The sequence below is a fragment of the Delphinapterus leucas genome, chromosome 13 (genome assembly GCF_059928025.1).
Source record: "Delphinapterus leucas isolate spDelLeu-1000000601 "Yukka" chromosome 13, BTC_Dleu_Yukka2, whole genome shotgun sequence".
NCBI lineage: Eukaryota > Metazoa > Chordata > Mammalia > Artiodactyla > Monodontidae > Delphinapterus > Delphinapterus leucas.
In genome coordinates this window covers 43,386,670-43,402,267 of record NC_143141.1, presented here as the reverse complement: position 1 = coordinate 43,402,267, position 15,598 = coordinate 43,386,670, and the positions used below count along the sequence as shown (strand labels likewise).

At 38.3% G+C, this 15,598-nt stretch overlaps 2 protein-coding genes across 8 annotated transcripts in view; one reads left to right on the top strand and one right to left on the bottom strand.

The window, feature by feature from the left end:
• The window catches only part of PUS10 (pseudouridine synthase 10), a 94,072-nt gene extending 92,451 nt beyond the window's left edge, over nucleotides 1–1,621 (bottom strand). For 3 of the 6 annotated variants that reach the window (XR_002647864.3, XM_022597194.2, XM_089923142.1), the window contains exon 1: nucleotides 931–986. The gene's annotated coding sequence lies outside the window, so the exon portion shown is untranslated. The other 3 variants (XM_022597196.3, XM_022597195.2, XM_022597197.2) reach the window with 3 other exon arrangements.
• Nucleotides 1,486–15,598, top strand: part of PEX13 (peroxisomal biogenesis factor 13) — a 35,452-nt gene continuing 21,339 nt past the window's right edge. The window contains exon 1 of one of the 2 annotated variants that reach the window (XM_089923143.1): nucleotides 1,486–1,620. In XM_089923143.1, coding sequence (XP_089779269.1) covers nucleotides 1,529–1,620 — 92 coding nt within the window. In that variant the 5' untranslated portion in view covers nucleotides 1,486–1,528. The remainder of the gene's footprint in view (nucleotides 1,621–15,598) is intronic. The other variant, XM_022597200.3, reaches the window with a different exon arrangement.

Here is a 15,598-nt window from a genome sequence, read left to right as displayed (position 1 = left end):
TTAGGAAATCTCCTGTCTTGAGTAATTTGAAGAGGTCTTAAAAGAGCAAAACAAAACCCTCTTCCGTAATTATGTTAGTAATCGAATGGCATTACAAATTTCTCAAGATCACTTTCACCTAGCAACAATCTAGCGACTTCCCAAGCGCGTTTACATTAGGAAAAAATATGTTCTTAAATTTGGTTGTTTCATCTTGATGTACAGCGCTGAAATGCCAGGATTTCATAAGACATCAGAAATCAGTTGTTCCATATTAGATTTATTATCTTTGAAACCAAGCCCTGAGAAATGCATCCCGTACTGTAAGGTTTGCATTGTCGGTTGCCTTTACGATGTTTGTTTTTCGTTTACGTGTTTACTTTACCCAAAGAACTGGAACTTTTCATTGCAACAGAATCTCTTCCCAGGTGTCAGGATCCTACGGCGATCCAGTCCCTGCTCCACAAATCAATGGTAACTAGCCCCGTCTCTGGTTTACTAGAGAAGATGGTTTTTCTTTTTACTTCTTGGACGATTACAGAAACTATTTATTACAAACAGGCCAGGAGCAGGCAAAAAAACCAGGCTGAGTCTCACATCCCGGGATCTTTTAAAACTCATTTTCATACAGAAGAGTGTCATTCGTCTTGTGGGGTGGGGGTGGGGTGTGGATTTTTAAAGAAAGGCGCTCGTAACTTCATCGCGCTACCGATACACTCAGGAGTGGAATCTACTCTAGATTTCTGGAAAGTTCAACCCTAGGTCTAACCTCCAGTCTTTCCTTTGGCCAACCAAGGAAGACCTTCTCACCTTCAGTCAGGTCCCCAAACACTTCCCACTCACCCCTCCTTCCTAACAAAGCCTCTCCCACAGGAAGGAAACGATCCCCTCCATCCACACCTCTCCGGCATGCAGTCCTCACCCCCTCTCCTCAGACCTCCCTTGCCTCACCTTCTCCCACGGCGCCGGAGCTAGAGATTTAACCCCTTCCAGCCCTCAGAGGGAACGGGGAAGACTAAAGACAACGCACCTATTGCGTCTAGCAATTCTGTTCCCCGAGGAAACGAGAGCTATAGAACAAAAAGTACCAGCTCCCTCACGCGAGGACTGAGTGAATTCTCCCCTGCTTGTTTGCAGGGAAACCAGTCAAGATACCTGGCCGGCCGCCACGCACCCTGCCTGCCCCGCGGGTGGAGGAGTGGTGTGTGGGTCAGTACTCCCGGCCGGGTGCAGGACGTGTCCCAGGGAAGCCTCCTTGGGACTCTGACGTCTAGGACATTATAGCCGCCACCAGAAATATCGATGAGCTCTTACCCTCTGTTTAGAATGGAAGTTCTTTCCAAGGCAAATAAAAAGAAAGCGTTTCTTCCCATAGGTTAGTGGCATCCTCCTAGGCTGTAATACCAAAGCACCACAAACCACATCCTGACTGCAGGGGAGGGCCGGGTGGAGGGCTCTGCACTCTGCATATTGTGCCTGGCGCTTAAGCGGCTGGTGTCCTCGGGCCTGGAGAGTCCCAGCGCAGAGCGGGATCTGAGAGGAGGCGGAGATGGCGTCCCAGCCGCCGCCTCCCCCGAAACCCTGGGAGACCCGCCGGATTCCGGGGGCCGGGCCGGGGTCAGGACCCGGCACCACTTTCCAGTGAGTGTGCGATTTTTCAGGCCGCGAGTTTTGTGGGCCTTAGCGGGGACTTGGCAGGAGGCGGTTGAGGCCGTTGTTGGGTGTGAAGTATCCCCTCCCCCTCTCAACCAGCCCCCACCCACACTCCTAGTCTTAAGGGAGGTCGAAGTGCCGCCGGGGCGCCTGCAAGGGGAATTTCGGTGTCAGACAGCTGTTTCTGACTCGGCGGCTCTCGGCAGCGACGTTTCCGGGGGGGGGGGGGCGGGTAGCGATAGTCCTGGGCTCCTGTCTGAGTGCCGGTGCTTGGAAGAAAGGGTCAGGTACCACCTGTCCCTTCTGTTTGGGGGACACCCTGACTGAACTGCACGACTCTCTTCCCCCCGCCATCCCCACCTTAAAGAGTTAAGACTTTCGGTCCGTAGCAGGTGAGAGAGGCATTTGCCCGGCCCCGGGTCGTCAGGGAGCAAAGTCTCTCGAAAGCTTTTAACCATCTCTCGACAAGTTGGTGAAAGCCCAGAAGGTCACTTTTACACAGCTGGAACTCAAGCCTGTACAGTTTGCGTTTTTTTCCAGCATAACTCAGCAATGTTTCGGATAAAGTTGGAAAAGCAACAAGCGGGAGTTAAAAACTGAGGCCTACGAGTGGCCTTTGTGTGCTAGATAGTGTGTGATTTTTTTCTAAGGCCTGTGGTTTTTTGTTTGGTTTTAATCAGTGTTAAATGGATCTGCAACTCAAAAAAGGCTAAAATAGAATAAAAGAGAAGAATTTCACATAGAGAATGGGTTCTTGTTGCCAGGAAGAACGTGTTTTGTGTTGGGTGGATCTGGACATCTTTTTTTTTAATTTTTTATATTGGAGCAGAGTTGGTTAATAATGTGTTAGTTTCAGGTGTACAGCAAAGTGATTCAGTTATACACATACATGTATCTATTCTTTTTCAAATTCTTTTCCATTTAGGTTATTACAGAATAGTAAGCAGTGTTCCCTGTACTATACAGTAGGTCCTTGTTGGTTATCTATTTTAAATATAACAGTGTGTACATTGTCAATCCCAAACTCCCAATCTATCCCTTCCGCCCTTGTAATCATAAGTTCTGTTCTCTAAGTCTGTGGATCTGGGCATCTTAGTTCAGATGGTGAGACTCGAATGTCACATTGCCTACTGTGGTAGGTTTACTTACATAGAAATCCCCAACATACTGGAATGTATTTCTGCTATGTTCTAAAATCTTGTAATGTTTTTTTAAGGTGTTTGAACACAATTGCTACTTTATTTAATAATGAAGGTACATAAGTAGTAAGCTTTAATTATGCTATTAACTTGGGATGACACTTTATGCTACTTTTTAAAAAATAAATTTATTTTATTTATTTTTGGCTGCGTTGGGTCTTCGTTGCTGCGCACAGGCTTTCTCTAGTTGGCAGCGAGCAGGGGTTACTCTTCGTTGCGGTGGGTGGGCTTCTCATGGAAGTGGCTTCTCTTGTTGCGGAGCATGGGCTCGAGGCACATGGGCTTCAGTAGTTGTGGCTCGCGGGCTCTAGAGCACAGGCTCAGTAGTTGTGGCGCACGGGCTTAGTTGATCCTCAGCATGTGGGATCTTCCCAGACCAGGGCTCAAACCCGTGGCCCCTGCATTAGCAGGCAGATTAGCATTTTTTGCTAATATAAAGGTAGCATCTGGTACCTTTTTTTATGAGTGGTTTGACCTTCTTTAAAAATTTGGACTGCTCTTTAGAAGAGAGACGTTTTATTTTTGCATCTGTTAAAGTTCTGTTTATGTAAGATTAACCATTTTCCCACTTTTTAAGAAAATGTGAAGTATTTTAAACACCTAGAGACTGGTAGAGAGTAAGATGATGAATACCTGTGTATTAGCTCCCAGCTTTAAGAAATATTAACATTTTACCAGATTCGCCTCAGATTTTTTAAAAAATAAAAATTAGAGCAACAGTTAAACCCTCCCATTCTTCTTTCCTACGGTAACTACTGTCCCTATTTGGTTTTTATACTTCAGTATTTAGCTTTGTATGTACATTACATATGTATATATGTATGTATTATTATTCAGTATATTTTTGACTTTAAATATATTCGAACTGTATGTATCATTTGCAAAGTGTTTTTCCACTAAGTATTATTTATTTTGAGATTTATCTTGTTCATTCTTGTAACTGTACAGGTATACTTGGGAGGTATTGCAGGTTGGATTCAGACCACCGCAGTAAATCAAATATCGCAATAAAGTGAATGAATATCGCAATAAAGCGAGTCACATGAGTTTTTTTGGTTTCCCAGTGCATATAAAAGTTATGTTTACACTCTACTGTAGTCTATTAAGTGTGCAATAGCATTATGTCTAAAGAAACAATGTATATAACCTTAAAGATACTTCATTGCTAAAAAAATTATGACCATCGTCTGAGCCTTCAGCCAGTTGTAATCTTTTTGTTGGTGGAGAGTCTTGCCTCGATGTTGATTCATTGGAGGTGGTTGCTGAAGGCTGGGGTGGTTGTGGCAGTTTCTTTAAATAAGACAACAATGAAGTTTGCCACATTGGTTGAGTCTTCCTTTCTCGAACATTTCTCTGTAGCATGCAGTACTGTTTGATAGCATTTTACCCACAGTAGAACTTCTTTCAAAATTGGAGTAGATCTTCTCAAACCCTGATGCTGCTTTATCAACTAAATTTACATAGTAGTCTAAATCCCTTGTTGTCATTTCAACAATCTTCATATCTTCTTCACCAGGAGTGGATGCCATCTCAAGAAACCACTTTCTTTGCTTACCCATAAGAAGCAGCTCCTCATCTGTTAAAGTCTTATCATGAGATTACAGCAATTCAGTTACATCTTTAGGCTTCACTTTTATTTTTAGTTCTCTTGCTATTTCCACCACATCTGTAGTTACTTGCTTCACGGAAGTCTTGAACCCCTTTAAAGTCATCCATGAGGGTTGGAATCAACTTCTTCCAAACTCCTGTTAAAGTTGATATTTTGAACTCATCCCATGTATCACAGATGTTCTTAATGGCATCTAAAATGGTGAATCCTTTTAGAAAGGGTTTCAATTTACTTTGCCCAAGTCCATCAGCGAAATCACTATCTATGGCAGCTATAGCCTTATGAAATTTATTTCTTAGATAATAAGACTTAAAAGTCGAAATGACTCCTTGATCCATGGGCTACAGAATGGATATTGTGCTAGCAGACATGAAAACAACATTAATCTCATTGTACACCTCCATCAGCTCTTGGGTGACCAGTTGCATTATCAGTGAGCAGTAATATTTTGAAAGGAATCTTTTCTTCTGAGCACTAGGTCTCAACAGTGGGCTTAAAATATTTAGTAAACCATATTGTAAACAGATGTGCTGTCATGCAGGCTTTGTTGTTCCACTGATAGAGCACAGGCAGAGTAGATTTAGCATAATTCTTAAGGGCCTTAGGATTTTCAGAATGGTAAATGAGCATTGGCTTCATCTTCAAGTTCCAGCTGCATTAGCCCCTAACAAGAGAGTCAGCTTGTCCTTTGAGGCTTTGAAGCCTGGTATTGCCTTCCCTCTAGCCATGAAAGCCCTAGATGGCATCTTCTTCCCATAGAAGGCTATTTTGTCCGCGTTGAAAATCTGTTGTTTAGCATAGCCACCTTCATTAATTATCTTAGCTAGATCTTCTAGATAACTTGCTGGAGCTTCTACACCAGCACTTGCAGCTTTACCTTGCACTCTTATGTTATGTAGATGGCTTCTTTCCTTAAACCTCCTGAAACAACCTCTGCTATCTTCAGACTTTTCTTCTGCAGCTTCCTCACCTCTCAGTCTTCACAGAATTGAGAAGAGTTAGGGCCTTGCTCTGGATTAGGATTTGGCTTAAGGGAATGTTAATGGCTGCTTTGATTTAGCTAGACCACTAAAACTTTCGTCATGTCAGCAATAAGGCTGTTTCACTTTATCAATAGCGTGTTCACTGGAGTAGCACTTTTAATATCCTTCAAGAACTTTTCCTTTGCATTCACAGCTTGGCTAACGGTTTGGTGCAAGAGGCCTAGCCTTTGGCCTATCCTGACTTTGACATGCCTTCCTCTCTAAGCTTAATCATTTCTAGCTTTTGATTTAGAGGCGTGTGACTCTTCCTTTCACTTGAACACTTAGAGGCCGTTGTAGGGTTATTAACTGGCCTAATTTCAACATTCTTAAGTCTTAGGGAATAAGGGAATCTCGAGAAGAGAGAGAGACTTGGGAGGAAAGGCTGGTCGCTGGAGCAGTCAGAACACACACATTTATTTTGAGAGTTTGCTGTCTTATAGGGGCACAGTTCATGGTGTCCTAAAACAACTAGAATAGTAACATAAGAGATCACTGATCACCATAACAAATATAATGGTAATGAAAAAGTTTGAAATATTGTGAGAATTAACCAGAATGCGACACAGAGACACTAAGTGAGCAAATGCTGTTCAAACAATGGTGCAGATAGATGGGCTTGACACAGGGTTGCAACAAGCCTTCAATTTGTAAAAAACACGATCTGCAAAGCGCAGTAAAGCAAAGCATCATAAAATGAGGTATGCCTGTAGTTCGTTTTAACTGCCATAGGATATTCTGTTATATAAAAGCAAACTATTTGTTCTGTTATAGATATTAGAGTATTAGTTGTTAAATATTTAAAGCTACTGCAGTCAACATTCATGTGTCTTTCTCCCTGTGCACGTTTCCAAGAGGTTTTCTGGGAGGAGAGTTGCTTGTTGGAAGGGTATGCTTATCTTCAAGTACTGACTATCACCAAGGTGCTCCTCGAAGTGGTCATATACCAATTTTTACATTTTCACTAGCAAGGTATTCTGTTTCTCTACATTTTTTCCAACACTTGATGTTATTTTGTAGTACTGTATTTACCAATCTAATAGATGTGAAATGGTATTTAATTTGCACTTCTCTGATCAGTAATAAAATTGAGGATCTTTTTGAATGTTGATTTGAAATTTTTTCTGTTGGTAATCTTTTGCCCACTTTTATGTTGGCTTTATCTTTACTTATCAATTTGTAGGAGTACTTTATTGTTTGTACTGATCCTATTTTGTTTTTATCTTTCAATCTTTGGCTTGTCTCATTGCTTTATTTACACTCATGTTCATTTTTGTTGTACAGATATTTTAATTTTAATATAGCCAAATTTTTCATCTTTTATTTGTGCTTTTTCTGTCTTGGTTAAGAAACCCTTTCTACCTCAGATCAGGAAAATTTTTCTCTATATCTTCTTTTAACTGTTCATTTCCCATTCATATCTTTTTTTTTTTTTTTTTTTTGCGGTACGCAGGCCCTCTCACCGTTGTGGCCTCTCCCGCTGCGGAGCACAGGCTCCGAACGCACAGGCTCAGCGGCCATGGCTCACGGGCCCAGCCGCTCCGCGGCATGTGGGATCCTCCTGGACCAGGACACGAACCTTTGTCCCCTGCATCAGCAGGCGGACTCTCAACCACTGTGCCACCAGGGAAGCCCCCCATTCATATCTTTAATCCACCTGGAACTGGCTTTGTTGTACAAAAATCAGTGTGAAATAGAGAATTCAATTCTTTTCCATGTGGATAACTTATTATCCCAGCACCATTTATTAAGTAATTTATTCCATACTACTTTATAATGCCATCTATATCACACCAAGTTTTCCTAAATGTGTGGTTCTCTTTGGGGGACTTTATAATATGTTCTGTTGCTGTATTTATCTATTCTTATGCTAACACCACACTGTCTTTATAATAAGTTTTGGTATTTGGTATGTCAAGATCCTCCACACATTGCTGTTCTTCATAATTGCCTTTGTTGCATTTAGCCTTTATAAAAAGACTTATTGGGATTTTTATTAGAACTTTATATTTTATTGGAACTTTTATGTAAAGATCAAGTAAGCCTTTTCATCCATGAATATTGTGTAAGGTGCAATTGGTGAGATTTTGACATTCTTTTTTGCTTTAAGTAGTGTTTTATAATTGTTTCCATGAAGTCCTTTCCCATCGTTTATAAGATATAAATATTATATCCAGCATAATGTCAGACTCTTAATTTGTTCTGATGGTTTGGTTGAAATTCTTTTGAGTCCTATGTTGACAATCCTGTCATTTACAAATAAGCCAACATAAATTGCCAACATCTTTGTATGGTTCCAGACTTTCATTGGAATGCTTCTCAAGTCTCACTATAAATTATGATGTTTGCTTTTTGTTTTTGATAGATATCCTATCAAACTTCTATCTCTCTACCTTGCTCAGATTTTTATTATGAAGGGGTATTAAATTTTATGAATAACTTTTCTGCATCTGTTGGGATAATTATGTGTTTTTATTTTAATATGAAAATGTGGTTTATTGCATCAATTAGTTGTCCAATGTTGAATCATCCTTGCGTTTCTGGATGAACTCTGCTAAATTTTGATTTTTTTAAAAAAAATACAATGTTGAAATCTAATATTTTAAGATCTTTGCATATATGTTCCTAATTGGCCTATAATTTTCTTTCTTTGTATTATACCTTTCTGGCTTGGTATCAGAGTTTTGTAGCTACAGAAATTTTTCTATTGAGTCTAATTTTTATTCCTTTACAGACTATGTTCTCCTTAGCAGCCTTTAAGATTTTCCCTTACCTTGGTCCTCTACAGCTTTATTAGGCTCTATCTAGGTTCAAATATTCAGATATACATATGTACATGTATATATTTTCCTCCTGCTCAGCAGCTACAATGTTCATGCTCAGTACCCACAGTGTTGAATCCGAGGATTCACATCTGTCTTTAATTCAGGAAAACTCTCACGAATCCTATCTTTAAATATTGTTTGAGCACTATTCTTTCCCATCTCTTCTTCTGGAACTACTATTAAACATACCAGGAATAGTTCTGCTCCAAGTAACAATATCTGACTTTCTGTGCTTTCAACTATAGAGGCATTTATTGTTTAGTTGACAAGAAGTCTAGAGATCTGCTAACTCACCATTGTCATCAGGGGACCTACATTTTTCTTGGCTTCCTTTTTGTCTGTCAGCTTTCTGGCATTTTCAGTCATCTTTGTCTTACTCTTGCTCCTTCGAAAGGAATCTCTTTTTTTTTTTTTTTTCCAGCAGTTATACTTTGTTGGGCTTCAATGTACTTTTCATTATATTATTTTTGGTGGGATTCATAGAGATACTTGAATCTGACTTGATGTCTTTCATTGATTTCAGAAAAGGCTCAACCATTATTTCTTTAAATATCTCTTCTGCCCATCCTCTTTTCATTTCTCTGACCCCAATTACATATATGCTCTATATTTCACTATACACTCTGTATCTTACACTCATTTCTGTATGTATCCTTTTGTTACTCATGCTTCATTCTGGGTATTTTCTTCTGAACTCTTCTAGTTCACCGGTATTTTTCTTTCAGTGTGTCTAATCTGATAGTAAACGAATCAGTCATTGAGTTCGTAGTTTCAGGTATTTTATTCTTTTAGTTTTAGAATTTCCATTTGGTCCTGCTTTATAGTTTCTATTCTCTGCTGAAAATCTCAATCTTGCCTTTTTTTCCTTGAATATGTATAGCATAGTTGTTTAAAGTCTCCACCTGATAACTCCATTATCTGGATCCATATGGATCATTTTATATTGGCTAATGTCACTCATTTTTTTTTAACATGTAGTTTTGTCATCATAGAGGCTCAATTATTTTTCAGTGAGAGCTGGGCATTGTATATAGATAATTTAAGGTGATTTGAGGCCTAGGATGGTCTCTTCCTCCAGAGAGTTTTACTTTTGATAGGCACCTTGGGCCACTAGCAATCTAAGATCATTTTAATAATTTCAAATTTGAGCTAACTTGAAATTGTGGTTTTTAGTTTCTCCCAGGGCTAGTCTATTTCTTGTTAACCTTTTTCCCCTTACTCCTAGCATGTGGCTGTTTAAAGTCCCAGTCTGAAGTGTGGGCATTTATCTTGTCCCTCTTTTGGGACTTCTGAATTCTAGTTTTTGTCTCCTTAGCCCAGAGAGTCTATTAAAAGCTCTACTCAACTCATCCTGTCAGCCATCTCTTCTGGAATTGGCCCTCTTCCCTTGAGAAACATCTAAAATGGGCTCTCTAGATTTTCTCCTACTCCTGGATCTTGACTCTAATTCCTCAGTGTCTTGTCTTCTCATGCTTTAAACAGATAATTTTATATTTTTTCTAGCTTTTCTAATTGTTTTCTGTGAAAGAGTTGGTCTGATTACCTAGAATACCATTACTTGAAGTAGAATTCCACAAGTTCCATATTTCTACTCTGTTCCTTAGTGTACAACAACTAATTTTCTTTTTGCCTCATAGTTACAAGATGCCTTGTGGCTGTGGGCATTGTGTATAAGATTTCTAATGAAATTTTTTTCATATTTACATGGTTTTTTTTCAATTTTTATTTCACAGATGTTATTGCTACATTTATCTCTTTGACTTTTTACAATCCATTCAATCTCATATTATTCTTGTTCTGCTTATCTCTTTGACCATTTTAAACATATTTAGAATCTTTGATGAGCTATTATATAAAATTAGTTTTTCCTTGAATGACTTTTCATTCTTATTGTTAATTTTTGTTATTTTGGTCCCTTTGTGTTTTTTTTTTCTTCTTGTGTGTAGTATTTTTGATATGTCCATTTTGAGTGGGAATTTTGGGGTTCTGTTGTCTCACTTTTCCTTCTACATTCAGCTCTTTCTATCTAGTAGGCTTCCTGTTGCTTGTACCTTCCTCTCAGCATCCACTCTCCATGTAAGAATCTGGTATAAAGTGGCTTAGATTAAGGATATCGCAGATTAAGTCATTGAGTCAGTTGTTAACTTGTTTCATTTTCTGAGTTTGAGGCTTTATCAGAGTCTTCCCCCATTCTTAGTTTTGTAACTTTCTAAAAATCTTAAAGTGTTGTCAGCAAATTTTATAATCTCTTTTACCACTGTCAGCAAATTTTTATGAGGCAAGGTGGCACTTCCCAGTCCCCAGCCTCAAGCAATGAACTAGTTTCATTTGAGTGGAGCACTTACCCTCAGAGCTGCTTCATCCAAACCTGAATATACTACACTATTTGGTAGTCTACTGACCCTTTTTAAAGTTTTATTCCTTTTTTTATGATGTAATACAATCTGAGGTAAACAACTTCGCTCATGATTTATGCTTGCCAAAACCTTTAGATCAAACCTTTAGATGCATACTTCCAGTTTATACTTCCAGTTCATACTTCCAGTTTAACTGGAAGTATAGAGGATAGGGAATAGTTAAACAACATTTGGGGGTAACACAAATCCAGAATGTGGGACACTCTAGAAGAAATTGACTGGACTCTTCAAAAAGTCCAGGACATTATTGTTCTGTTTAGATGAGAATAGGGACACAACCAACCAAATGCAATATGTGAGACTTAATTGAATTTTTGTTTCAAAAAAACCTAAAAAGACATTTTGACTTTTACAACTCAATGATAAAAAGACAAATAACCTAATTTTTTAAATGGGCAATGTATGTGAATAGACATTTCTCCAAGGAAGATCTAAAACTGGCCAATAAGCACATGAAAAGATACTCGATATCATTAACCATTAGGGAAATGTAAATAAAACCCACAGTGATGTACCATTTCACACCCACTAGGGTGGCTATAGTAAAAAAGACAGATAATAACAAGTGTTGACAAAATGTAGAGAAATTGAAACGCTCATGCACTGCTGGTGGGAACGTAAAATTGTACAGTTGCTTTGGAAAACAATTTGGCAGTTCTTCAAAAGGGTAAACACAGAGTTACGATATGACCCAGCAGTATCATCCCCACGAAGCATGAAAACACATGTTCACACAAAAATTTGTACATAAATGTTCATAGAAGCATTAGTCATAATACCCCAAAAGTGGAAACAACCCAAATGTTTATCAGCTGATGTATGGATAAATATAATATAGTAATAAAAAAGAATGAGGTACTGATACATGCTACAACATAGATGAACCTTTAAAACATTAAGTGAAAGAAGCCAGTCACAAAATACTACATATTGTAAGTTTCATTTACCGTAGATCCTCATTATTTGCAGATTCAGCATTTGCAAACTCTCCTACTCGATGAAATTTATTTGTAACCCTAAAATCAGTACTTGAAGCATTTTCATGATCTTTTCAAACACACATAGAGCAGTGAAAGATCTGAGTCATCTCTCAGCTAAGGGTGAAAAAAAAGCAACATTCTGGCTTGTTTCAGCTCTCATACTGTAAACAGGTGTCCTTTTCAAAATCAGTTAAGTGCCAGCCACGTTTTTCACATTTTTGTTGATGATTTCACTGTCTTTAAATGGCCCCTAAGCATAGTGCTGAAGTGTTCCTAGAAGGCCTTATGGAGAAAATATTAGCATTAGATGAACTTTGTTCAGACATGAGTTGTGGTGCTTTTGGCCATGAATTCATTGTTAATGAGTCAACAATGTAATTAGATAAAGTATCTTTAAACAGAAACATACATAAAAAAGTATATTGATCAGTAGATAGAGGAAAATGTTGTGACCAGAGGCTTGAAGGAACCTAACTCTTTGTTTTCTCCAGGAGCAGTGATTCAGTATTTGCTGATTCATTGTTTGCAGGTTTATAGAGCATAACTATCTCAAATAACAAGAATCGATTATATAGGAAATGTCCAAAGTAGGCAAGCCTATAGAGACAGACAGTAGATTAGTGTGATTGCCCAGGATTGGAGGAGGGTAAGAAATGGGGAGCGACTGCTAATAAATATGGGATTTCTATTTGGGATGATGAAAGTGTGCTGAAGTTGCATATGGTGATAGTTGTACAGCTCTGTGAATATATGGAAAACTGTTGCTTTTTACACTTTAAATGGGTGAATTTTATGGTATGTGAATTTTAACTCAATAAAGCTGTTTAGACAAAGATATTTGAGAGTAATGGATATGTTTTGAATATCAATTGGGTAATAGATATGGAATTATTAATTTTCAAAGATGGGAAAACAGTATTATGTTTTTGTATAAAATATCTTTATTCTTAGGAAATGCCTGTGAGGTATTTAGGAGTAATTTATTAGGTGTACAAGTTAATTTCAAATAGTTCAAGAAGTTTTAAAAGACTAGAGAGTGATAAAGAGAAAGCAGATGTGGCAAAATGATAGCAGTTGTTGAATCTAGATAGAAGGTATGTGGATATTCATTGTACTTTTCTTTCAGTTTTTTTTTTTTCCTGTTTGAAACTTTTCAAGATAAAAAATTGGGTGGGGGAGATTTTGCACATTCAGCAATGAGAATAAATCATTGTTCTTCTAAGTCATAGGCTTCTTTAGCTCTCATTATGCTTGTAACAGAAAGCAAGACTGTACATGCACACTGAATGCACTTGTGTATGCCGGAAACAGACCGCATTAAAACCAAAGAAGAGTGAATTCCTTGGTGGTCCAGTGGTTAGGACTCCTCATGTTCACTGCCGAAGGCCTGGGTTCAGTCCCTGATAGGGAACTAAAATTCAACAAGCTGAGCAGGGCGGCCAAAATTTAAAAAAAAACAACACAAGAGTAAGAGGAAAGCTCTTTATTTTTTTATTACCAAATGTTTAAATTTAATTCCCTATAATTTTTTAAGTTACATATTCATCACAATTTATGAAATAATACAAAGATATATAAATAAAAATCTGTATTAATAGTGTGTGATATATGTGTATTAAATATTTACTAATGAAAGACTCCAGTATAGTGTTTGTATCAGTACCTATTTGTATGCTAAGCACTATAGTTAGGTGATGGAGAAACAAGGAAAGCTCCCATGCCTTTGAGGAGCTTGCCGTTTACAGGAAGAGTCAGATGTATAAATAAATGTAAGATACTGTACAAAATATGGACAAAGAATTATAGGAAGGACTTTTGATGATGGCAGAATAAGTACTTTAGGAAAAGAAAAACTATTGAGGACAAGTAGAAAGCTAAGCAGAATATAAAACATCTGGAAGGCATTATAGGGCAAAAAAGAAGATAAAGATTTATGGAGCCCAGATTCAGGAAAGTTAAAAATTCACAAAGGTGAGCATTGCCTTTGAAAGCACTTTTCCCATAGAAGCTTCTGCTGATTTCAGAAGAAGCAGCTTAGATAATGAAGCTAGTTGAGTAGAACTTTTGACAGACTCTTGAATCATGGTTGGAGTTCAGACGTCCTCCAAGACGAGATACTGATAAATTACCCATGCCTAATGTTAGGTACATCTAGATATAAGGGTATAAAAGATACATCTAGATATAAGGGTATAAAAGAAGTAGACAGGCCCTTATAGGAACAGAAGCCCAGCGTCAAATCATCAGTTCCTGAAATTAGGGACATCATGAATTGATAGTAGCCATAGCAGCCTGCCTGAACCAAATTAGAAAATAGTTCAGAAAACAATATCCAGATACATATTACTATATATAAAATAGATAAACAACAAGGACCTATTGTATAGCACAGGGAACTAATGTATAGCACAGGGAACTATATTCAATATCTTGTAATAACTTAAAATAGAAAAGAATCTGAAAAAGAATATACATATTCACTTTTATATGTGTGTGTGTGTGTGTGTGTGTGTATATATATATATATATATAAATATATCTGAATCACTTTGCTGTACCCCTGCAACTAACACAACATTGTAAATCAACTACATTTCAATTTTTTAAAAAAAATGAAAAGAAACAATATCCAGAATGAAACACATCTGGAGAAAGAGAACATCATCCAGAATCTCAAGTTACTGCTACAATAATAATTGCTGACGCACAGCAAAATCAAATAGCCAGACCCAGGAGGACATTATGTAACATAAATGGCAGCTAAGTTAACATCTGGATAAACAAATTCATAGGGACTCTAGATATTGGAGTTAGCAGAGACTTTAAATTATCTTTAATATGTTGAGGGCAATAAAAGAGAAGCTGAAGAATTTTGGCAGAGAATTGGAAACTATTAAAAGAGGAAAGGAATTTCTAGAACAAAAAATACAGTAACCAAAATTGAGAGCTCGTTGGATTTAGAAACAGATTAGACACCATTACATAGAGAATTAGTGACTTAGAGCAGTACTGCTCAAAGTGTGTTCTGTAGCTGCTGAGAGTCTATGGGCTGGCTGCTATTTTTTGAACTATGTAGTAACAGTCCACAACAAGATAGGAAATTTGTGTCAGAATGTAGAACAAATTGACCCTGAGCATACCATTTAGTTCAACTGGCATTTTCTTTTCTTTTCTTTTCTTTTAAATTTTTATTGGAGTATAGTTGTTTACAATGTTGTATTAGTTTCAGGTGTACAGCAAAGTGAATCAGTTATACATATAAATATATCCACTCTTTTTTAGATTCTTTTCCCATATAGGCTATTACAGAGTACTGAATAGAGTTCCCTGTGCTGTACAGTAGGGTCCTTATTAGTTATCTATTTTATATATAGTAGTGTGTATATGTCAATCCCAATCTTCCAGTTTATCTCTCCACCACTCAAGTGGCATTTTCTTTTTTTTTTTTTTTTTTTTTTCTGCGGTACGTGGGCCTCTCACTGTTGTGGCCTCTCCAGTTGCGGAGCACAGGCTCCGGACGTGCAGGCTCAGTGGTCATGGCTCACAGGCCTAGCCGCTCCGCGGCATGTGGGATCTTCCCGGACCGGGGCACGAACCCATGTCCCCTGCATCGGCAGGCAGACTCTCAACCACTGCGCCACCAGGGAAGCCCTCAAGTGGCATTTTCTTGATAGCAAAACTTTCTCTGTGAAGAAAGAATTTGTTGATTTACATTATAGTGCAAGCTCCTTATCTTGCAGATTGGCCCCTTGAGTAGCAGTGACCTAAAGAATAGTTGGAGGGCTTTCCTGGTGGCACAGTGGTTAAGAATCCGCCTGCCAATGCAGGGGACACAGGTTCGAACCCTGGTCCGGGAAGATCCCACATGCCACAGAGCAACAGCCCGTGCGCCACAACTACTGAGCCTGCGCTCT